Raw genomic sequence first — 23413 nt, forward strand, 5'->3', positions numbered from 1 at the left:
AGAAAATACTTAGGCTAAAATATGGGCTTATTGTACGTTGATTAGCGGTGTCGGTGTGTTCGAGCGTGTTGGGCTTGATGAACCCGTGGTATATTACAGTTAACTAAAACGGAATGGAAATTGCTTAACCACAATATCTCTTTTTAAAAGATGTCATGGATGCTGAGCTGTCCCTTTCTTCACCGCGACTTAAGTGCTTATCGCTTACATGGTATAACAAAACAGCCCCATGTGGCGTACTCCGCTAATCGAATTTAAGTACATTATAAGGATACGACGAATTCATACAGATTAGTAACTTTTGTTAATCATTAACAATAATTTCAGTATAGTGCCGAAAAGCCGGCGTCCATTATCTATAGCCCTGCAGTGACCGTTTGTTTTTGTCAAAATCAACTTGGAAGGAAATTAATCGTTTGGATTAATCGACAAATCGGTAAAACAGTCGATAGCTTCATGATAGAGAAAATAGTAGTTAGCAGCAGCCCTATAATTTTTTATATGAAACAATTGAAATAGTAATTCAAAACCAACTATGGAACTAGACATATAGTCATAAGTGAACATTTTTATAAAATTGTTCTATTCCTGTGCTCACGATTTTTTCCCCATGAATGGGTTCATCTTTGCATTTAAAATTAAATAGTGAGTGTCCTTTTGCGTAGCAACAAACTGCGCCGCGAGCAGTTGACAGCGCAACTGGGATGCGCGAAGCCCGGAAGACAGGGTGAGGCTCGCTCGCCCTCTTCTGTTCAGACAGGAGAAACACAATAACGCAATTAGCTACGTTAGCCTACAGCCGGCAAATCAGCTTCTAGTGTCCTTACTGGATTAACGTGCAGGCCCGCAGGCTGCCTTGCTATCCGTGGAGAGCTAGTCCGAAAGCCAGTTTCGGTAGCGTGTGGGAGGGTTCGGTCCGGACGTCAAAGCCACAGCTAGCCGTCTTTTTTTCTGGAGCAACAAGACTAGCATGCAGTCCATACGAAAATTGACAGTACAGGTATTTAGATTGGCGACAAGCGTTGAATGTCACGATAAATTTGTTTCCTTTTAACTGTGTAGAGTTGAAGGTACATCACGTTTTCATTAATGCTTTGTTAGCCAGATTGCTCTTTTATATAAAGATGAGAAGTAAAGCAAAGCCGTCCAGCGTGCTGGCTGACCGTGTATTCGGCGCCGTGCGCGGTCCAGCTGAGCAGGTACCTCGGGAAGCATAGCGGCTGTAACGTTCAGCACGCCGTCTTTGCCAAGGATCGGCGAGATTTTCCGTCGCCACATTTAGTTGTTTCCTGCGAACAACTCATCGGTTTTAATCTGGAGAAGACGAGTGGGCGGCCTAGTAAGCGAGCTGCCGAGCCGTGGTCGTGTCCAGGCTTAAGGCTGGGGACGCGGAGACCTGCTTGGGGTCATTTATAGGCGCTTAAAAGCCATCGTTTTTAATTTGATTATTAGTAATATTTGTTGCCTTAATTTACACGTTAACACGTTATTGCTACAATTTGCTATTAAGCTAGGTTTTCATAGGTCGGGGTTGCGATGTAATGAAGTTGTGCTCTTTTACGAAAACAGGATACCATTTAAGATATAACGTTCGTTTAAAGTGGCGTTTAATTTTAGAATTTGTTCTCGCGTTAAAATGTATTGGGCGCGTAGATAGATACTAGCGTAAATTTTATTCAATTTGAGTTGTAATTATACGCTATTGGAGTTAGATACTAAGGGACTTTGTTTATAGTCATGATTTGTCTCTCAATGAATTTAACCATTATTTGTACAGTGTTCTTAAAAGAATGTGCATTTCATCAGAGGTGTTTCCTTATGTTCCTGGTTTATATCTGTCAAATAACGTTCGACCCAGTTTTGACTTGCTGTTTGTTTATTCAAATTTTAAATCCCAGGCATAATACAACGGTCCAATGGAAAATACCGGAAAGAAGCGCAAGTCAAAGCAAAGCAAGGAGCGAAGCAATGTCTCGGAAGACACGGAGAGCTGGCGGAGTTCTGCGCGCCTCGAAGATCTGGAATACAGCAGAAATTACAATCGTAAGCCAGAGAAGGGTTTTCATGATAAGAAGGGCATGAGCAGCATCATTGGCAAGAATCCCAGAAGCCGTGGATACAGTCCCTCAAACAGCAGTCCACGTGAGTTTGGTAGGGGTGGCCACAGGAACAGGTATGAGCACAGAGAGGGGTTCCGGAAGTTTCCTATCCCAGAGACGCCCCACTTGCAAGAGAAAAACTGGAGAGAACATCCTTCTGGGGGCAGCTGGAGGAAGAATGCCTTCCAGGAGGATGGCGAAGACTTGGGTAGGCCACTGGAAGCAGTGAATAGGCGACGGCACCTAAAGGATTCGATAAACTGGGACCCGGATTCTCATTCCTCAGGTATGGCAGCCTAAGGGGTCACCATAAGCATGTTTGGGTTTTTAAAACTGAATTATTTTCATAGAATCTGGTTAATGTGACAGGTAGTATTACTAATAAATATAATCTGCTCCCCTTATTGCCTGGTGGGAGCAGTATCTGTACCCAGTGCTTTATTTATTTTTTGCTTCTCCTATAGGGCACAAACGAAGAATGAGGCAGAGGAGGAAAGATCACAGTGAGAGAGATGAGGACGGAGGAGCTCATGTGACTGACATGTCGGCTCTCTCAGAAAAGGAGCGTCGGGTTGAAGAGAGGATTGGCAAGGAAGGGATCTTCCGACTTAGAAACGTGAGTTCTCGTTCTCTGGAAGGGGCCACAACCTCTTCCTCCTCCACACAGGTAACTCTCAGTATGTTAGTTGGGACGTCACCTGACAGACCCGGTATGATTCTACCATGTGTTGTGTGTTTTCAGCGTTCTCGGAACAATCCTAAGGCTCGGTACCACTGTAACCTGTGTGACGCGCTGTTGGAGTCCGTGTCTGTCGCCCTTAAACACCTGAAAGAGAGATTCCACAAAAAAAGATCCCGGGTAACCTCCCCCGTCTTCCTTGGGTCACTGGTTGGGGCATTGAGAATGCAGTGGGTGGACCTCTGAGTGACTGTGCTTTGTTGGCTTGGTCTTTCCAGGACAGGCTTGAGGAGATGCTCCTCATAGAGATCCCACCACCCGAGGAACCTCAGACCCAAGCTGTAGGCATCACCATTGAGAAAGAGGTGGTGGAATATGGCCTAGATGATAAAGATGTGGAGACGAGGCGCCGTATCGTTGTTTCGATGGAAGAGGCCATCAGAGCAGACCTGCCTGGTAGGGGCCCAACCTGCTGTCATGTTTCTCCCAGTCAGCTGGGCTATGGTAACTTTAAAACACTTTCTTTGTTTTTAGAATGCTCACTGAGGTTATATGGATCCTCTTGCACTAAATTTGGTTTCAAAGATTCCGATGTCAACATAGACATCCAGTTCCCACCTCATGTGAGTAATACCGTGGCACTTTTAGCGTCTACATATGTGATTCCTAAAATCCTTGAGACCAGTCTGCCATTCATCTATTGATTTCTTCATTCGGGTTTCAAAGAGAAAGAATTACTGGACTCCAGTCATACAGGTTTTTAAACAGTGGACCTGTTATGGTCAGTAATTGTACAGAACGAGTGCAATACATGATGCGAGCGACAGGTTTTTGTTGTTTACTGAGTCTTGTTCTGCACCAGGTCTTGAATTTTATGAAACCCTTCTCTCCGACACAGATGCATCAACCTGACGTGCTCTTGCTGGTCAACGAGGCGCTCTCAAAAAGCCGTGAGTTAATGGTTCCTCCTCCTTGCCATGGTTGTAAACAGGCAGAGCATGATGCAGAGTTTTAATCTGTTTGCCTGATTTTAGCTGTCTATATGGATCTGGAAGCTGACTTTCATGCAAGGGTTCCTGTGGTAGTTTGCAAAGAAAAGCAAAGGTTGGTTTTTCTTTTTTTCCCCCCCCCATGAAACTTGATGTGTCCCACTATAGGAAGGCTTCTGTGCATTGACTTTATTTTTCTGTTTAATGGGGAAAAAAACATTAAGAATTGTAGAGTCTGTTTTCTGATAACGTAATCACAGCTGATTCTGTTAGTTTGTTTTGGTGATATTTTTCAGCAGTTATTAATTAATGGTGTTGTTGGGTTAACAGACTATTCTGTCCTTGGAATGTTATTAATGTAACTTTTGAAAATAAGTCTCTGCACGAATGTCAGCAGAGGTGGATTATATAAAAAAATCAGCCAGTTATCCTTTAGCTTGGAGTTCTTGAAGTGCACAGTTGATCGTGTTTCTCACAACTTTTAGAGCCATTTTATTATGTGCAATTAAGATGAGAAAAATCCCTCATTCTCACAATACACAGCATTGGTTTTTTACAACTATACATTTTCTTTTGTGCATGCAGTTGTTTTTTTGCATTTGTTTTATTTGTCTGCCAGCTTGCTCGGTAATTATGGGCTGGAGATGATTCATTGTTTAATGTGCTTAGTTTCTGATAGTGAGTGAAGAACAAATGTATGGAATGGCTGGGTATGTTTGGGGGGAGGCATAAATGACTAGCCGCGGTTGTGATCCAGTGAAATGTACGTTCAATGTGCACAACTCGTATGGGAACTGGAGATAGTGACTTTCCTATTTTTAGATATATTTTTGATAATTTAATTCCAAAGAAATTATACTTCTCGCGAAGCTGTGGTTAAAGCAAAGGCTACTGGTTGGGTTGGTGGTTGTTTTTATGAGTATGATGTGTATATAATTTTAGCGGTCACCCTGGTGAACACTGCACTTAAACTGTTTTATCTGTGCAGTGGTCTGATTTGCAAGGTGAGCGCAGGCAATGACAACGCCTACTTGACAACAGAGTACCTTTCAGCACTGGCCAACCTGGAACCGCACCTGCGCCCCCTAGTTGTGGGGTTTAGACGCTGGGCTCAGGTGAGTCTTTTGCATTTTTGATCCGTGCTGTAAGGGATCACCTCTGCTTTTCTGATGTGCTGCTTTTGTTCCCTGCCCCAGATCTGTCACATCGACCATCCAGAGGAAGGTGGACTTCCCCCATATGTGTTGGCTCTCATGGTTATCTTCTTCCTTCAGCAGCGGAAGGAGCCACTTCTACCCACTTATCTGGGGTCCTGGGTGAGTTGGTAGATCCTAACCTGCTTCACATTGCACCCTCATAGGCATGTGTGCTTATTGTGGACCTTAACCTCTTTTACCTTTCTGTCTAGACACTATCAGATGTAGAACTAAGATTACAGGGGAATAGTATACTTGTATTTGAAAAGCAGAATTAGGGTTTACGGTTTTATTTTGTCTAAGCAGATAGTGGGGTTTTCCATGAGCAGACTGAGTGATTTCCACCTGACTGGTGTGGAGAACGATCATGTGCTTTGGGAGTTCAAACCCTCCCAGGAGGAAACTGCACCCTCTGTGGAGATCTGCAAAAATGGAAAGGTGAGACTGTACAGCTGGTGCCCTTTTAATGATGTGTAGCTGATGTGCATGTGTTAATGCTGTATGAGGTGTCTGGGGCTGAGAGATTCTCTGGCAGAAATAGCTGATGTTCTTCTGCTCTTCTCTCCTTTGTGTAATCGATCACGTGTTGTGCATACGAAGGTCCCCCTGGTCTTCGAAGATGATCGCTGGTGCTCTGTGACTTTGGGGCAGCTGTGGGTGGAGATGCTGCGCTTTTACTCGCTGGAGTTCGACACGGCCAACCGTGTCATCAGTGTTCGCTTGAACTGTGTTTGCTTCCGTGAATCCAAGGACTGGTCTAAGAAAAGGATTGCTGTAGAAGGTAAGTTTTACTGTGGTGATTATTTAGGGAGAATGGCACCCATCTGCAACACTTTGAAGTAGTTTCTAGTTAGCTGTCTTTTACACAAGTATATGAAATGTCTTTTCAGATCCTTTTGCGGTGAAAAGAAATGTTGCACGTTCAGTGAACAGTCAAGTTATGTACGAGTACATCCTGCACTGTCTGAAGACTTCTTACAAGTACTTTGCCATGCCCTTGGGACAGCAGAAATCACAACTCATCGATCAGAAGGCAGGGAGGAAACACACAGACTGTCACAGCTCGCGAGGACAAAACCAAGACCATGAGGGAACCTACCATGAATCAGATCCTTGTGCTGTTGACCCCCTATCACCAGCTGACAGTTTCCTGCTTGAGTCGGGGTTGAAAACTCTTAGCTTGAGGTCTCCCATGGTTAATGGGCAGACAGACAGTGAGGATGTTGCCAGCGATCCTTGCGTTGTTGAGGGAGAAAGGGCATCTTTTCTGGAAGATTCTGACTATGTGGAAGAAGGGGTGGTCTGTGCGGACAGTGCTGAAAGTGACTGTGAGAGAGTCGAAGAAGAGTGCCCATTAGATATGGATGAGAGTGACGACATGGACCCTACTCACCTGCCCCATTTCCCTCAAGAGCAGGAGCCTGAAACTGAGAGTCCTTCTGACTTGGAGGCACCTGTGGAGATGGGTGACAGCGATGACCCTGAGGGGCTGGATAGAGAGGATGAGGACTCAGGCAGTGCTGATGACATCCTAGCTGATCTGAAGAAACCTTCCTGCCAGGCAAACCAGTCTGATGAAGATGACGACGAAGAGGAGGAAGAAGAAGAGTACACTCGTCAGCACCTTGACAGTTTCACCACAGAAGAAGAGCAGTACCCAGTGGATATGGTATCAGGGGAGGAGCTTCTCTCTGAAGGCGAGGGTCTCCATCCAGATAGGCTGGTTAAAGAAGGAGATGGTCCCGGCATGGTAGTTGAACCACGTTCACATACAGTTGATCTGACGAAAGCCTTAGAATGTCCTGGACGTAACCTGCAGTACAAGTTCAACAAGATGGTCTTTACCCGTGGCAAGGTATTCATCTGTTCTGCTGTCTTATCCTTAAAGGACTTCACACGCAGTGGCAAATCCTTTCCATTCAGTCACTTGTATGCTTCTATGATGTATTTCATCTGCTGCTAACGTTAAAATACCTGTAAGCGGAAGGATTGTGATGATGAATATAACCTTTGTACAAACATAGAAGTAGGAGGCTTTGCTGGATCACTGCTAGCTTAGGTGCAGCCTGTAAGAGTTGCTAGACAGTGAGACGGACGTGAGGAAGTGGCAGAAAGACATGGCTGACTTTGTCACTGGAAGTAATTTGCTCCTCTCCGCAGTCCCACACCGTCGTGTGCAGCCTGTGCAAGCATGATGGCCACCTGAAGCGCGACTGTCCCGAAGATTTCAAGAGGGTCGAGCTTGACCCTCTACCTCCTATGACACCAAAGTTCCTTAAAATTCTTAATGACGTGTGCATGCAGTGCTACAGTAAGTGGCTATCTCTGAACAGAAGTATGCGAAGTGTTAATCAGCATGTCCAAGCTGCTCACTACAGACTACACCTATTTAACTTGCAAGCAGTTAGTCATTATGCGCTTCATAAATGTTGATCAAAGACAAAAGTTGTAAGACATCTTTCCATCATTGAGGCACACCAGAATATGCTGTGAAGGTTGGTTTTTCCATTTGTCTTTCACGTCAAAGATTTTGACTTCAGTTTGACACTTTTGACATGCTGTTCCCTGATTGGTTTAAACCATGTCTCCTCATGCAGTCACTGAAAATTTGAGAATAATAAAAAAAAAAGACATTTTTATATTTGGCTAGTTAAGCTACTTCAAAGTAAATCCTTCATACTCGTTTTGTGTTTCTGTGTCTGACACTATTTTCATGCTTCTCTGATATTAGTTGTATAATTAGACATGTTAGCCCTGTAGTTATTGCATTTGTTTTCATTTTGCAGTTGGGGTTTCTGATGGTAATGGAAAAATGCTATTCTTGTGTGTGGCTCAGTAGTGGGGAAAATGACAGTAGTGTGTAGAGGAGCTGACTCATGTGAGGTAACAAGACTTGAACCCTCCTGAAAAGTAAATATACATGCATTGCTTTGTCTCTTACATGCCAAGGTCATTAGTGAATTTGTGTAATTCAGTTCCTTCATTCTTGTTACTCTTTAGCTTAATCTCTTGGTAACAGATTGAAGACTGGGGGGAACAAAGTGAACCGCTGATGGAGTGGTTGTGCGTTTTGTTTTAGTCAGTTCTGTAGCTTGTGAGATGGGTCTACTTTTGTGAAGTAGCTGGCTGAGTAGATATCAGGTGCTGTGCCAGAACTGTAGTTGATAGAATTGCTTGTAGCAAATATTGCTTGATCTGGACGTTCACAGGATACCCACGTTCACCCTAGCTAAGCTCTTAATCTATTGGGTGAATGCATGCCGCCATTCAAATAGGGCTAGGTCAAAGGCGTTTTTTGAATTAGTTAAAAAAATATTTTTGTTTCTCTTAAATTGAATGTGTATAGCTTAGATATTTCTTTATTGTTCTTAATTGTTCTCAAGCAATTATCTTAAATGTTTAAGTGTACTAACCGTATTTTAACGTGGTCATCTGAGAGGAATGTTTATTGATGTAGTGTTGCTCTTAAGTTTGGTTACGATTGATTATTAAGAAGTCCTTACCAGTTCCTTAAACTCAAGCTCAACAGGAGGTGAATTATATTGGTCAACTTTGTATTTTCTAATGAATAATTGAGTTTAGCAGGATTGGAAATTGGCATTGGAGTGAGGTTACTGCCTGAATATATACTTACTGAATATTTTGAAAGGAATTAGTTGTTCAGAAAGAAATTTTGCTTTTGTAAGCTTTTTATGAAAGTAACGCCTTTCCGTAAACTGAATAGATAGGGTGCCATGATTTTATCGATATTTGATCAGTTAACATTGGAGGAGAAATCACTCGATTGCTGCCGTATTTTTACTGTTCAGTGGATTAAAGACCATCTCCAATTACTTTACGCATCACTGATTTCTTGATGCTTCTTTCTGATCTCTGAAGGAGACTTTTCACCGGATGAAATTGAGGAGAAGGTTCGAGAACACATCCTGCAGGATTTGGAAAAATTCATAAGGCTTCAGTTTGAGGGTAAGCTACGCAGGATAATGTGGTAATCCTTCCCAAAAAAATCTGTATCTGTCTCTCCTGATAGACAGAAGCATTCGAGTCCAATGAAAAGAACAGGGAACTGTTTAGCCGCATGCAGTATAAGGAAAATAGACACGGAATGCTTTGATTGCTTTGCGTGTTCGGAGAACAGTATGTATTTGATGAACTATTATGGTTATCCTGCCAAGTAAACCAAAACAAACAAACAAAGTTTTCTAAGCAGCACTTCACAGCAGTAGCTTGCTGGGCCAAAATGGGCTGCAATGTAGATACTTGGCCCTCCAGAGTTAAATTCACTGAGCTCTTCAGAATGACCCATTCTTTCACAGACGTTTGCAAACATGACTGCATGCCTAGGTGCTTGACTTTATATACCTGTGGCAATGAATTAAATACTTTAATTTGGTCATTAAGAGCTGTGTCCCAGTAGTTATTTATTTATGTGTGTATACATATAGGTTGAATTTTGAGCTGAAATAGTATCAAAAGTGAGAAGTGAAACGGGTCTGCAGTTTAAACCTCCCCTTCTGCATCCTGTTGTTTCATTGTCCAAATGTCTTTTAATGTGCAGGGGCCAAGTTAAGACTCTTTGGATCCTCTAAGAATGGGTTTGGGTTCAAACAAAGTGATCTGGACATCTGCATGGTCCTAGAGGGCCACGAGACCTCTGAGGTGACCCATTCTACTCATATATATAGTGTGCAACTTGTATGCGGGGCAACTTGTTATATGATTCTAGTTACATGATTCTAAATTCAAAATGAGGGATTTCGCTTGATTTATGTAGCTAGTGATTTGTGCTTTGATCGTGACTTTTGCTGGTTAGTGATGAAACGCTTGTGTCTTGTCAGGGACTTGACTGCATCGCAATCATAGAAAGTCTCGCCAGAGTTTTGAGGAAACTCCCAGGTGTGTATTTGTCTGTGGAGGATATGGGAAGTCTGTGGTTGCGGCACTTTTCCCGGAACGGTTGTGGTTGCTGGTGTAATCACCCGCCTTACCCGACCTCGAGTGGATGTGACCTCTGTTGGTTCAATGAGGAATTAAGAGTTACTGGTCTAGTAGTCTGAGCCGCATATTTTTTTTTTTTTTTTTTTTTTTTTTTTTTTTTTTGTGAAGTATGTTTTCACTGATGTCTTGCTTGTGTGCAGAAATTAAGACAGACGATAACAGAACTAAGATTAATTACTGTAGGCTGTTGCGACAGTTTTTGCAAAGTCTGTGTGTAATTTAAATTTTTTGGGTGGTTTACCTTTTAGGTCTGCGCAACATATTGCCTATCACAACAGCCAAAGTCCCCATCGTGAAATTCTTCCATGACAAGACAGGCCTGGAAGGAGACATCAGCCTGTACAACACGCTGGTGAGAATGTGACACCCACTTACAACACACTGGCCCCTCTCGCCCAGCTTCCAGTTGCAGCGCAGCCAGTGTGACCACCTCCCAGTTGGGCCAACTGTGTGATCCAGCAAGCCTACTGCCTACTCCACTGAAGCAGCATTTTCGAGTGACCGCCTATGGACCCTGACAGTGTGTTGGGCCATGCTGGCATTTTGACTCCTTGCCAATCTTCGTGCATTTTGCACCTTTGCCTTTCCTTCAGGCCCTGCACAACACGCGGCTCCTTGCATCATACGCGGCGATCGACCCCAGAGTGAAGTACCTGTGTTATGCCATGAAGGTGTTTTCAAAAGTGAGTACGGCGGTTCCCCACAGCATGATCCTGGCACTCAAAGCCTTTGTCATTCCCTGCTGCTGTTGTACTCATGCATATAGACCATTTGCTGTATGTGTATGGTAGTGAGGTTTGAGTTACTTTTACAGGCTAAATGGCGCCATCCAGCCAATCAGAGCTAATCACTAGGCTGTGTTGCCGTGTGCGTGTGTGTGCATGTCCCCTGCAGGTGTGCGATATCGGCGATGCCTCGCGTGGAAGCCTTTCTTCCTACGCCTACACGTTGATGGTGCTGTTCTTCCTTCAGCAGAGGAGCCCACCCGTCATTCCTGTTCTCCAGGAGGTATTCCCCATCCTTAGGGTGTGATGTGTTCTTTTAGGACCCTCTGGGGAGGTGCCAGAACAGTGTGTTATCTTGTTGGGTGTGTTGAATTAGCAGTTGTTTTTTTTTCCTTGAGATATTGGTGCTTATAAACTCCATGCACTATATATAAAAAGGCGCAGTCAGTTAAAGTTGCACCTATGTTTTATAATATGGAAAATGTTAAATGTAATGCATTCTTTCAAACTTTGAAATCCATATTTTAAACTAGTCTTTGCTTCATGTGTGTGTGTGTGTGTGTGTATTTATATAATGTGTGTGTGTGTGTGTGTGTGTGTGTGTGTGTGTGTGTGTGTGTGTGTGTGTGTATATACACATACACACACATACATATATGAAGCAAAGACTAGTTTAAAATATGGATTTCAAAAAACACATGTTGACAGTATGTTAAGCTGACAAATGCCAGTGTATTTCAGTATTTCCTAAATGCACAAAGTACTTATCTGGTTATTCTGTGTACTCTGCTCTCATATTGACCAATCCAGCATGTTGTTTACTTGCCCAGTAACCATTGCAATCTGAGTGACTCACCAATATGAATTCTCTTTTTTTAACCCTTTCTGTGGCCTCTGTGTAATTCACAGTGCTTGAATTAAATTTCACTCTTTTATAGATTTATAATGGACCAAAGAAGCCTGAAATCCTAGTTGATGGCTGGAATGTCTATTTCTTCGATAAACTGGATGAATTGGTAAGTTAAAGAAAATTAGATTTGTGTGGCTACCTTGCCGTCCCTTTTTTTGTTTTTAGCCCTAATGGGTCACTCCTGAAGCTGTATAAGGCTCCGATTCCCTCCCTCCACAATTTTTGCTTTTCTGCTTTTTTAGATGCATGGTTTACATGTTGACGGTCATATAGCACAGCACAGATCTGTCTTTGAGGGTGAGAGCGTCATAGGTCTTGCAGTTTGCTTCCTGCAAAGCGCTTACCTCTCTCTACTTCTTGCCTGCGAAGTGAATCTGCATCACTATTGTGGAGATATTCAGAGTCTTCTTAATGCTGCAGTTGGGGGGTGGGGGGGCTAGTGGTTTGTCTGTTAAAAAGAGTGGGAGGGACGCGTCTGCTGACATGGTGGCACGTTTTCACGCCCGTGCCGTCGTGTGTGCAGCCCTGCCACTGGCCGGAGTACCACAGCAACACGGAGAGTGTGGGTGAGCTGTGGCTAGGCCTGCTGCAGTTCTACACGGAGGAGTTTGACTTCAAGGAGCACGTGATCTCCATCCGCAGGAAGCAGCTCCTCACCACCTTCAAGAAACAGTGGACCTCCAAGTACATCGTCATCGAGGGTGAGAGCCTGGGCCGGCTGGGGAATGAGGAGTGTGCGGGTGCTGTGTATGTGCGTGAGTGAATCGGGGCCCTTTTCCCTTTGTGTGTGTGTGTGTGTGTGTGTGTGTGTGTGTGTGTGTGTGTGTGTGTGTGTGTGTGTGTGTGTGTGTGTGTGTGTGTGTGTGTGTGTGTGTGTGTGTGTGTGTGTGTGTGTGTGTGTGTGTGTGTGTGTGTGTTGCCAAGTCTGACAATTGTTGGTAGAAGCATAGAAAGTTTTAGTCTAACAATGGACCATCATTGATTATCTTAATTGTATTGGTTTTTAAGCTATTGCAATTTAATCTGTGTCTTGTTTTTCCTTCAAAACCATAGATCCTTTTGATCTGAACCATAACCTTGGTGCTGGATTATCTAGAAGAAGTAAGTGCTTTACAGATTTGTTTGTTTACAGATTAACCAGCATTAATGAATGGCCATACCTTCATTTATTTACTTTTGTTTATCCCAACACAGTGACTAATTTCATTATGAAGGCCTTCATCAATGGAAGAAGGGTTTTTGGAACTCCCATTAAAGTCTACCCTCCTGAATACCCCTCAGAAATGGTGGGTCTCTCTCCAGAAACATTCAGCCTTGTAATGTAGTTGTTTGGAATTTATAAAAACATGATGGAATGGAGGATTTTTTATTTTTTCTAATCCGGAACACTTGTCGTATTGTCTTGTTTGCGACGTGGAGGGCGTTAAACGTTTTCTAACAAGATGATCTTCGGAATGTAACGGACCTTTAACACGAAGGAATGCTGCATTAATCCCAGAGTTCCTCCATAAATGAGAGACTCATTTGGACAAGAGAGCTGCAGCAAGACAAGCCGGTGGCTGTCTGCCCTGTCAGGAAGGCCTTGTTTGGTTGTGAATGCTTCTATGCAATGTAAAAAAAAAATGTTAAAATAATTAAGGGGACATAACGTATTAACCTATGGTGATCGTTAAATATTCACTCGCTACTGACTTCAGGAATTTTAGAGAACAGTACTACTGGTATATTTGTGAATAAGAGCACATTGAGGCTTATTTAAGATTTTGTTATTGCATTAGAATGGAGATTGTTTCACCTGCTTGTTCACAATTTTGTGGGATCAGATTCCACACCCCATGCATGTTAAGCTACCTTCCTTATGCTACTACACTTTCCTCCAGACACATTTAGTTAGATTGACCTGCATGCCTGAATTGCTGTGTCTGTGTCTGTGTGTGTGTGTGTGTGTGTGTGTGTGTGTGTGTGTGTGTGTGTGTCCTATTTGGGGTGTTCTTTGCTTCCTTGGACAACCTGCAGCCTCCCTTCCGTGACCCTTTAACGCGGTGGTTCTCAGTCGTCTCCCTGGCGCCCCCCCTTGCCAGAATGTTTTCATTCCAACCCAAGCTTAATCAGGCTCAGATGGTCCTTCAGTTAATAATGAATGTGGCAGGTTGATGGCAGTGTGGGCTGGAATGAAAACATTCTACCAGGGGACCCTCCAGGAACAGGACTGAGAACCACCACTATACTGGATAAGTGGGTGAGTGGATAATCACTGTCATGGCTGGGGGGGCCGTAGGCTGTGTCCCATTGATCACTTCCATGGGGGCAGGTTTGTCTCCATCCCTGGGGCTGTTTCCAAAGTTCCTGTATATTCCCCAGGAGTACTTCTTTGATCCCGAGGTGCTCACCGAGGGTGAACTGGCCCCGAATGACCGCTGCTGTCGCATCTGTGGAAAAATAGGCCACTTCATGAAGGATTGTCCAATACGTAGAAAGTAAGCTTGCGTCATCATGGCTTATTGTATACGTTCAACGTTATTGTATATATGTACTATTCAGTAGGTGGCACAGAAAATTGTAAAATTTGAATGTGAAAGTAACACTGGAAGGGTATTACAGCAGCAGTTCTGTGTTCTCTTGATTGTACAAGATGGCCATGAAGTGTGTTTCTCAGAATGCTATTTTCAGGGGTAGGGCGTGTTCATGTACCACCTTTTCACGTCCGGTGAGGGCCACGGACAGCCAGGTGCCTTTATGCCTGCTCCCGTTTTAGGGTGAGACAGAAGCGTGATCCCCTGAACTACGAGGACGGAGGAGGTGGTAGGCGGCACCATGGCGACCAGGACAGGGTGCGGCCAGAGCCCCTGGAAGTCAGGGACCAGACACCACGCCATGGCGACAGGCGGAAGGGCCTGGAGGAGAAGAGGAGATGCTTCATCTGTGACTCCTGCAACCACATTATGAAAGAGTGTCCCAAATACAGGGGTCGTGCTGGTAAGCAGACAGGAAGGCACTTTTAAACCACGTGGTCTCTGGTTGTGGTTTATGGGTTCCGGTTAGTAAAGAATGAATCGCTCGGAGGTCTGCGTAGCTCTAACCTCTGAACCTTCCATCACAGGAAGCCCCAGGGGTGAGGGGTTGTCTACATCCAGTCACACGAAGAACCCGCGTGAAAGACAGGTTTGGGGAAATACCCTGCACAGCTCATTCCTGACACCTGCTGCTCTTGGGCTTGTGCCTTTACACTCTCGTGTGTCTTTGCAGGGTTCACCCCTCCGGGAGGAGAGGAAGAAGCCGAAACAGTCAAAGATGATGCTGAGCCCCCAAGCAGGTTTGTGGTCATGGGGTCTTTAGTCCCTGGGGGTGTTTCTGCTATCGAAGGGAGGGGGTTGCTTGTGATTTAAGTCACTCTTTTGTACGTGTACTTGACCTTTTTCATGTATGATAGGAGTGTTTGTGGCCTGCTAATGAGCATTAAACTTACAATCTGTTACAGGCAGCCTCACTAACAGGCACCTGACCCCAGGAAGAGCCTCTTCCAGGAGAAAACCCATGGACTGAAGAGGAGCATGTTTACTCTAAGCCAAAACCCAGTCCCATCCACATTTAGCTCTTGTCTGTGTGTAGGCCGCGCGGTGAGAAGCAGGACAAAACCTGAGCCACCTCACTGGTCTTATGTTTTTAACCAGAATTCCTCCAGAAGGAATTTGAGTTTCTTTTCTTTTTTCTTTTTTTAATTCATTTTAAATCAAAAGCCATTATGCATGCTCTTTGCCGGACAGCTTTCTATTTGTTTTATTTTCATTTTAATACAGTCATTTGGTCACTTTGTCACATGCACTATGAACAGTCTGTAGAAAAGACTGATTAAATAGATTAAATTGGAACGCCTCGGATAGCTGTACAGTAAGGCCCTTGGGATTGTCAAAGCAGTGATATAAACCTTTACTGTACGACCTTCAGAAATCAGTGATTGAGTCTCTGAATGAACATGTAAAAAGAATAAAAGATTTAATTAGCATTGGGCTTTTGATAAATCAGAACCACAAGCCTTGTCTTCCACCTGTTTGCTGCTGTGATAACTTACTACTGTGTGAAAACTGCTAAAAAAAATAAACCTTTTTTTAAAATAAGAAAAAAATTAAAAACAAATATGATTCATTTAGTTAGCTTGAGGCATTTGCTTCAAGTTATAAACAAGACTGAACAGATTTCAAATATAATGTTCTTGCTGTCCTATGAGTTGTAGTTTGCTAAATATTACAATACTTATTTACAAGTATTAGGGGCGGCATGGTGCTGCAGTGGTTAGCACTGTTGCCTCACACTCCGGTTTTCCCCCACAGTCCAAAAACATGCTGAGGCTAATTGGTGTTGCTAAATTGCCTGTAGGTGTGCATATGTGAGTGAATGGTATGTGAGTGTGCCCTGCGATGGGCTGGCCCCCCATCCTGGGTTGTTCCCTGCCTCGTGCCCATTGCTTCTGGGATACGACCCCCCGCGACCCAGTAGGATAAGCGGTTTGGAAAATGGATGGATGGATGGATGTTCAGGCTTGAGCGAGACCTCAGATGTGGTCTGTGATCAGGTCTTGTGACAGGTATAGTTTACATTGTTTTCCAGCCCCGCAAACCACAGTAGTGACCATGTGTGCCCCACATTTGTCTAATCATGCACTGGTTGAATCTCCCCATTCACCCATTAGCTTTTGTCAATTGCTTGTTAAATCTTACATTTTGAATCAACACAGACATTGCAGCCAAGGAGCGTATGCTATGATGTTGGACATCACACAATCTACTGTAAGTACATAGGTCTATTTATAGGGGGGAAAATGAAGCCAAATTAAATACTGGGGTTGGGGGGAGGCACATGCCCCCCTATCCCACTGGCATGTACTCTTATTGAAACTAAGGGATGAACCGTGAAGCTGGAACCAGCATCCAACTGCAGGAGAACTACAACTCACTGCCCATTTTCTTGTTTTCCCTTCTGCTGATGCTGAAATGGTCGTTATTTCTTTTCACTTCTCCCCAACATCTTAAGCACTTTTCCTCTCTTACACTCAGATAAAAGCCCTATTCCTTCGCCTTCCCTGTGGTTCCGTTCCCCTTTTTTTTGACCGTCGTATATGAGCAAATTGCTGTCTGTTCCCGTTAGAAACACTAGAGGGCGATAAAAGTCTACTAACAAAGAAGGGTATTTTCAAAGAAGCTTTTCAGTACTCGGGCTTATTAAAACGTACTTGAAATCACCCATAGACAATGATAGATTGCGCAATCCAGGTATTTTGATTGTGGAGTCTGAGACAAATCCCTTCACTTAGATGAATTTATGAATTTACTCTAAATAACAGCAAACGCAGAATACGACTTTTGTAAGTTTGATGTCATGAGTTTCTTACGAGCATATGAGTTTTATTAGCAAATAAAACAGCATAACCTATACACATACAGTATATGCTTATATATATATATATATATATATATATATATATATATAAATAATATTATTAAATAATATATATATAAAGCTCTTTGATGTTGTTTTAATTTGCTTATACAGGCTTTTATTCATTTTGTAAGCCTACATTGTTGTAGGTCAAAGCAAAGAGGTTTACGAATACACTTCTACAGTGGCGCCATTCTGGGCAGCTGTATCCCATGGCATCATTTTGAGTATTGTACCGTTATTTAGGAAAGAGAGCTCTTATACAAATAACTTAGAGGATTTATTTGCGGGGTACCCAGGATGCAGAATTAGCTCTCTAATATTGTGGTGGAAGATACAGGTCTTATACCGTTGAAGTCAAATCTAAATAAATTAATGTCATTTAAATGTTATTTAAATATCTATATTTTCAATGTGGACTTTTTAATATTTAAATTCTCATTATATTTATTCCTAGTGCTTTGCTTTGATGTATAATGTAAAATAAAGCAATTACATAATCTTCTTGGGTGTACTTCTTGCTATTCATATATACTTCATCATATTTAGCTTTCGAAACTAGAATTCCAAAAATTATTTCATACTTCTCAAAATATTGCGCAATATCTATGCAGCGATTCAGTTTCCTTTGCATAACTCGCGAGAGTGTGATGTTTTACGGTGGTTTTCTATTGGCTAACTAGCTTGCCAGTTATTGACATGCCGTATTGCCGACGACATTATTGAATTGTTGGGCTGTCACGTTCAGCGCATGCGCAGTAATGTGTTATTCACTTTCGCTACCTTTCCAACTTGATGTTCAAAGAGATTTCGAGAGAGGAGAAAGATGTCTGCCCCTGTAGTACGGGCGACAGTAAGAGCAGTCAGCAAGAGAAAACTGCTTCCAACTCGGGCTGCGTTAACTCTGGTAAGTGTGTTGTTGGCTTTCTGCAAACAAACGCGCGAAAGTTGCATAGCTGGTGAGATTCCGTGGGTTTTTAAATAGACTAGGGTTGAAATGTGAGGGTAGTGTTTCTAGCTAGCTGTTTCAAAATAGTGCGACTTTTATCTGGAAAAGTAGGTACGCGACAAACAGATACAGATAGTTTGTAATTTGGGTATTTTAAACGATTGCCTTGGGGCCATCCTTGTTGGTTAGCTATTTTTCCTCAACGAAACTTACAACTTTAGTTAACTCTTCGGTAGCTGACGTATTGACCTACAAACGTGCATTGTCATTGAAATGAACGGTGACATAACATAAATCCAAATCTATTAATAATACATAAGCATTTTCATTTTGTCAGAAAAGACAATAACTTGTCCTATACATGGCAAGGAAGTATACATTGTTGACTTTAGTACATAGTCAAGTGTTAGTTTAAGATTTTTAAACATTTTAGATTTTGTTGAGTAAGAATTGGCAAGCTGGTGGGTTTAGGATATATATATATAAATAAATATAAAAATGATCTAACTAACCATCTGTCCATGTGTTGTGATGTCCACTTAGAAGCTTGGGAAAGTCTGCTCCGCATCCAGCTCCACATGCATTTTTGCAGTCTTGCTTATAAATATAATTGCAGGAAATTCCTAATGAGGGTCCAATGCAAAGATCATGTAAACATACTTTCTTTGTGCATATCTTCTTGGATATTTATACAGTTTTTCTGTTTTTAGACGCCATCAGCAGTAAGTAAGATTAAACATCTGTTACAAAACAAACCAGAATATGTAAGTATCTCATTGTACAAGTTTAAAGCGGCATATTCCACCACTATAAACATCAGTGTTAAATAAATGCCGCTTCTTACCTGTTTTGTTTTTAAATGCTTTAAAAAAAAATTTAATGCTTTTAAAAAATTTAAATGAGCTGTACTTAAGTTCTAAGACCACCGTATAATATGTTTGTGTTTGAGAGTAGAGTCCTACTCACCTCTTACTTTGAATGTTGTCAATTATAACTCTTATGTCTATGAGCCTTATTTTGTTTTAAAGACATGGTATTTTATAAAAAATTTTGCAGTGATTATATTACCTCATTATTTGTGTATGAGTATGAAGGTTGTGTGGTCCCTGCAATTTGTTGGTGTCCCGTTCTGGGTTATTCCCAGTCTTGTACCTGTAGCTTCTGGGATAATCTTTGGACCTCGCAACCCTGCATGGGACAAACGGGTATAGAAGATGGATGTTTTTTTAGCATTTGTTGGACGAGTAGTATTTCAGCTATTGTCTATGTGTATATTTACTTCCATAAGTATTCCATGGGAACATTTAGAGTTAGTTGAGTAATAGTTGCATGTGTTTTTTTTTTTTTAGAATGAATTTAGGTTAATATGTATATTTGTTCATATGAATCTGGTTCTCATGTAGTCACTTGAGACTTTTGATTGAGACTGCACTACATCAGTCTCAGTTTCAATACAATGTACTGCTTTGCTTCAGTTGTCCTTATTTAGCTGAAAAGGTCTTTGTTGCTCTTGAGCACTTTTACGTGAGGTTCTCTTTTTGCAAAGATCGGTCTGAGGGTGGGAGTCCGAACACGTGGCTGCAATGGACTCTCATACACATTGAACTACATCAAGGAGAAGGAGGAGACAGCAGATGAGGAGGTGCTGCAGGATGGTGAGTTGCAGTTGATCGCAATGCTTCTCAAAATCCTGTGGGAGAGCCAAACATTCGTTCTCTTTTCCTTTCATGTCTTTGTTGCAGTAATAAGATATATTTGCTTTGCTATAATTTTAAACACATTGATCCACGGTGGAAAAAGAAAGTTATTGTTTAGGATGTTCTGTCACTGAGTGTCTGGGAAGGGTTCCCTGGCTCAGTCTAGAGGTGCATCACTGAAGGATCATTGCGTAAATGGGTGGTTGAATTTAATGATGGAAGAAGCGAGGTTTCAAAGTTTAACATTTAACATTTGCCAATATGAACAAATAAAGCAACCTGTAGGTCATGGATTAAACTCCTCTGTGAAGGACAACATACAGTAATCTCCGGCCCTTTGGGTTCCTCTGCCTCGATTTTCTAGTGGCTGTTTACACATGTGCCTAGTATTTAATTTGGCTTCATTTATCCCCCCTATAAATAGACCTATGTACTTACAGTAGATTGTGTGATGCCCAACATCATAGCATACGCTCCTCGGCTGCAATGTCTGTGTTGATTCAAAATGTAAGATTTAACAAGCAAATGACAAAAGCTAATGGGTGAACGGGGAGATTCATCCAGTGCATGATTAGACAAATGTGGGGCACACATGGTCACTACTGTGGTTTGCGGGGCTGGAAAAGAATGTAAACTATACCTGTCACAAGACCTGATCACAGACCATATCTGAGGTCTCGCTCAAGCCTGAACATTGTCATTAAATTTCTTTATGTACAATGGTATGCACCTCGAGTTCCTGCTTAATCTATGCCAAGAGGAAGCGAATTAAGCATCCAGATGTGACTGACATCTCAGTTGTGTAGTAGGCAGGTGCCCCGACCGTGTGCTTCACTTGAAACATGGTCTGCTGTTTGCTACAGGGGTCAGAGTCTTCATAGAGAAGAAGGCGCAGCTCACCCTGCTGGGAACCGAGATGGACTATGTGGAGACCAAGCTGGCGAGCGAGTTTGTCTTCAACAACCCCAATATCAAAGGGATGTGCGGCTGTGGCGAAAGCTTCAGTGTTTGAGCAGGTCGCCCTCCTGTCTCACTCGTTTCTTACTCAGTCGGTTCACCCCCTCATAATCTTCCAGATCAGCTAGGTGTTGCCAAGTAAGCGAGAGATTAAGTGACTCTGGGTGAGTCCATGCATTGAAGGGGTCTGGATGTATCCGTTTTCTGTAATATGTATTATGTAGATCACGTATTTTGGCACTACTTGTGCCCATTTTGGCTGTGTGGTTTTGCTCTCAACAGTTCCACCTCTGCTACTCATCCAGAGCAAAGAGCAGTTAATTCTGCACAGACCTGTGTCAGGTAGCATATCTATGTATATAACAAATCTATATGTCTATGGAAAAACTTGATGCTAAATCAAACATCCCCCCCTCCCCAAGAAATGGTCCATGAAAGCTAACAGAACATGTCAAAGTTGATATACATGCCTGCATGCAGACCTCTGTGCGCGCCAAGTGTGTCTGGTTTTCCACTGTAAGGTCTGGTATTGTCACAAACTGATCACAAATGAATGACATGGACCTAAAGGCTCCTGTCCAAGCACTAATGCAGCTCAGCACCACTGGGCAAACACTGAACTGTGCAGCTGTGTTTTCTGAGGCACCAAAGCTAGGAGTGCATGTCTAATACAAAACCAGAGACATGAATATGGTCCCTTCATATGTTAGTCTAAAACTGGAAGGTCATGGCATTTCATTTTGGACGTATGAGTTTGACTTGAGTCTAGGGTCAGTGGGTAACTCTGAATATATCAGTGCTTTGAATCACTCTGGGATACCGTCTGAGTTGTTTGTTTAGATTATGAAACTTTTTACCAGTAGTCCAGAGATGACAGTATAATGCTCTTTGCTGAATTTGCAAAGAGCTTCAGATATGCGGGGCTTCCTTCTAGCGAGGGGAAGAGTACAGGTTCATGCTGGTATGGTGTTTTGGATCTGTTAAGATGCTGGTTGGTCTACTTTAACTGATAGGAAATGTAAAGACCGCCAACCATGGGATTTGAAGTTTAGTTTCTCCCATTACTGCTTGCTACGTCATGGAGAAATTCATTTCCACCATAATTTTCCATGATTTTTTTCTAACCGCTAAGAATTATTTGCTTGCCGTCAACCGAGTGGTTTGCGATTTTGAAATTGCTAAAAGCCTATAATAGCTCAACAAAAGAGGTTTATAAAACGAGCACCTCTTTGGCCTCAATCTATGTGACTTGGAAGGCAAAGACCATTGATGTTGTTGGGCTGTTTACAGTGATGAGATGTATGCTGCCTATTCATGTTACATCCATTTTTTTTCTTGGTTCTGCTTGTTTGTTCACTTGCGGAAACATTGGATTTTTTTTTAGGCTCGGGGGAAGAATGAGGAATGATATCCAGAATATGTTGAGGGCAAGGGGAACATTTTTTATAATTATTATTTCTGTTGTTTTATCCTCTGGTTATATGTATATATAAAGAATGTATAGTACTCTTTAACCCCATAATGAAACGCACAAATTACATATACAAAAGAGGAATGGACTATTTCAGTGTCAAAACAACAGAATGTGTTTGTACAGCGTGTGGTATTATTACTTGTGCAATATGTCATTAAAGTTTCCAACAGAGTTGCTTCATTGTCATTTTTGTACACACACATGCTGTCACATCGAGTAGTATTCTGTAAGAGTCCTTCCTCATCTGTATCAGATATGAAATATAAGCAGCAGGTCATAAGCCAGCAATTTCTTTAATATTGCAGTTGAACATTTTGCATAAAGCATACCCATTCCATAATGTATATCAGGACTATAAGTTAACCTGTAATTGTAACTGTGCCACATAAGGATTATGTATGTGACCTGGAGAGACCAGTAGGAGGCGCTACAGGCTGAGCTTCATACGGAGTAGAGTCGCACTGGCAGAGAACATTAATAATTCTGTAACCAATGGATGCCATGCTGTGTCAGCAGGTCCCCCCATGCTCCCAGCTGCTCTCGCCTCTACCTTCGTTTCTTTAACCCCTTACACCAATGTTCCTTTACCACACTGTTCAGAACAGTGTACAATCTATTGTGTACTTTAACGTTCTTGTGCGTTACTTGCATCCTCGCCAATAAGAACGATCCTGTGAAGAGATGAAACTAGAGTTGCCGATATACACCATGCCCCCCTCCCCTTACGATTGTGGCCTAAGTCGTTTGAAACGCAACAATACTTCATCCAGAGCCAACCAAGTTACAAGACAGTTTGCCGCAATGTTATGTTCCTTAATCAATGTACTATAAATACCTTCATAATGCATTATAATGGCTTATATCGACAATAATAATGTATTATGAAGGTGTCTATAGTGCATTAGAGATAAGAGCTTCACGGTGCATTCATAATGCATAATAAACTTGACAAGAATGTGTTATGCATTTTTGAGGGCAAAGGGAACTTTTTAGAATACTTCATGAACGCATCATAATGTATAATGAAGGTATCTATAATGCATTATGACTGCTTTACGTAAAGTGTTACCAATTTAGCCTCCTCTTCACTGCTAACGACGCCTTGGTGAAGAAAGAAGTTATGATGAATAACGTTACCGGTCCTGCCATTGTGGTTTGTTTAAACTATCAGGCCCCAGAAACAGATCTTATGTCATGTGTTGCATCAGACTTAACAAGTGGATACCCTTTCACTGAGAAATGCTTTACAATGGTGTCTGGTCAGTTTTTGTACATTAGGTAGCATTAAGGAAAGTAGTATTCCATAA

The 23413-nt window shown here is 42.3% G+C and overlaps 2 protein-coding genes across 4 annotated transcripts; both read left to right on the forward strand.

Annotated features, from left to right (window-relative positions):
* Positions 1-766: 766 nt before the first annotated feature.
* tut7 (terminal uridylyl transferase 7) lies at positions 767-15599 on the forward strand. Of its 3 annotated transcripts, none has more exons than XM_048992820.1 (29): positions 767-1000; positions 1899-2385; positions 2564-2715; positions 2842-2958; positions 3057-3234; positions 3313-3401; positions 3677-3728; positions 3813-3882; positions 4756-4882; positions 4964-5083; positions 5270-5401; positions 5564-5744; positions 5854-6818; positions 7124-7274; positions 8843-8929; positions 9522-9622; positions 9802-9859; positions 10210-10313; positions 10555-10644; positions 10856-10969; positions 11625-11702; positions 12120-12297; positions 12650-12697; positions 12791-12882; positions 13958-14073; positions 14352-14572; positions 14697-14758; positions 14843-14909; positions 15075-15599. In XM_048992820.1, the coding sequence occupies exons 2-29, from the start codon at positions 1917-1919 to the stop codon at positions 15137-15139; spliced, it is 4284 nt and encodes a 1427-aa protein (XP_048848777.1). In that variant the 5' UTR covers positions 767-1000; positions 1899-1916; the 3' UTR covers positions 15140-15599. The 3 variants fall into 3 exon arrangements, with proteins under 3 accessions (XP_048848777.1, XP_048848787.1, XP_048848796.1); XM_048992830.1 differs by lacking the exon at positions 767-1000 and adding an exon at positions 1041-1199; XM_048992839.1 differs by lacking the exon at positions 767-1000 and adding an exon at positions 1217-1339.
* Positions 15600-17778: 2179 nt separating this feature from the next.
* On the forward strand, positions 17779-22277 carry isca1 (iron-sulfur cluster assembly 1). The gene is made up of 4 exons (XM_048999169.1): positions 17779-17936; positions 18689-18742; positions 19525-19633; positions 20539-22277. Exons 1-4 carry the CDS (start codon positions 17856-17858, stop codon positions 20685-20687), a joined length of 393 nt encoding a protein of 130 aa, XP_048855126.1. The 5' UTR covers positions 17779-17855; the 3' UTR covers positions 20688-22277.
* Positions 22278-23413: the final 1136 nt, after the last annotated feature.

Source organism: Brienomyrus brachyistius, chromosome 2 (genome assembly GCF_023856365.1).
Source record: "Brienomyrus brachyistius isolate T26 chromosome 2, BBRACH_0.4, whole genome shotgun sequence".
In the NCBI taxonomy this organism is placed as follows: domain Eukaryota; kingdom Metazoa; phylum Chordata; class Actinopteri; order Osteoglossiformes; family Mormyridae; genus Brienomyrus; species Brienomyrus brachyistius.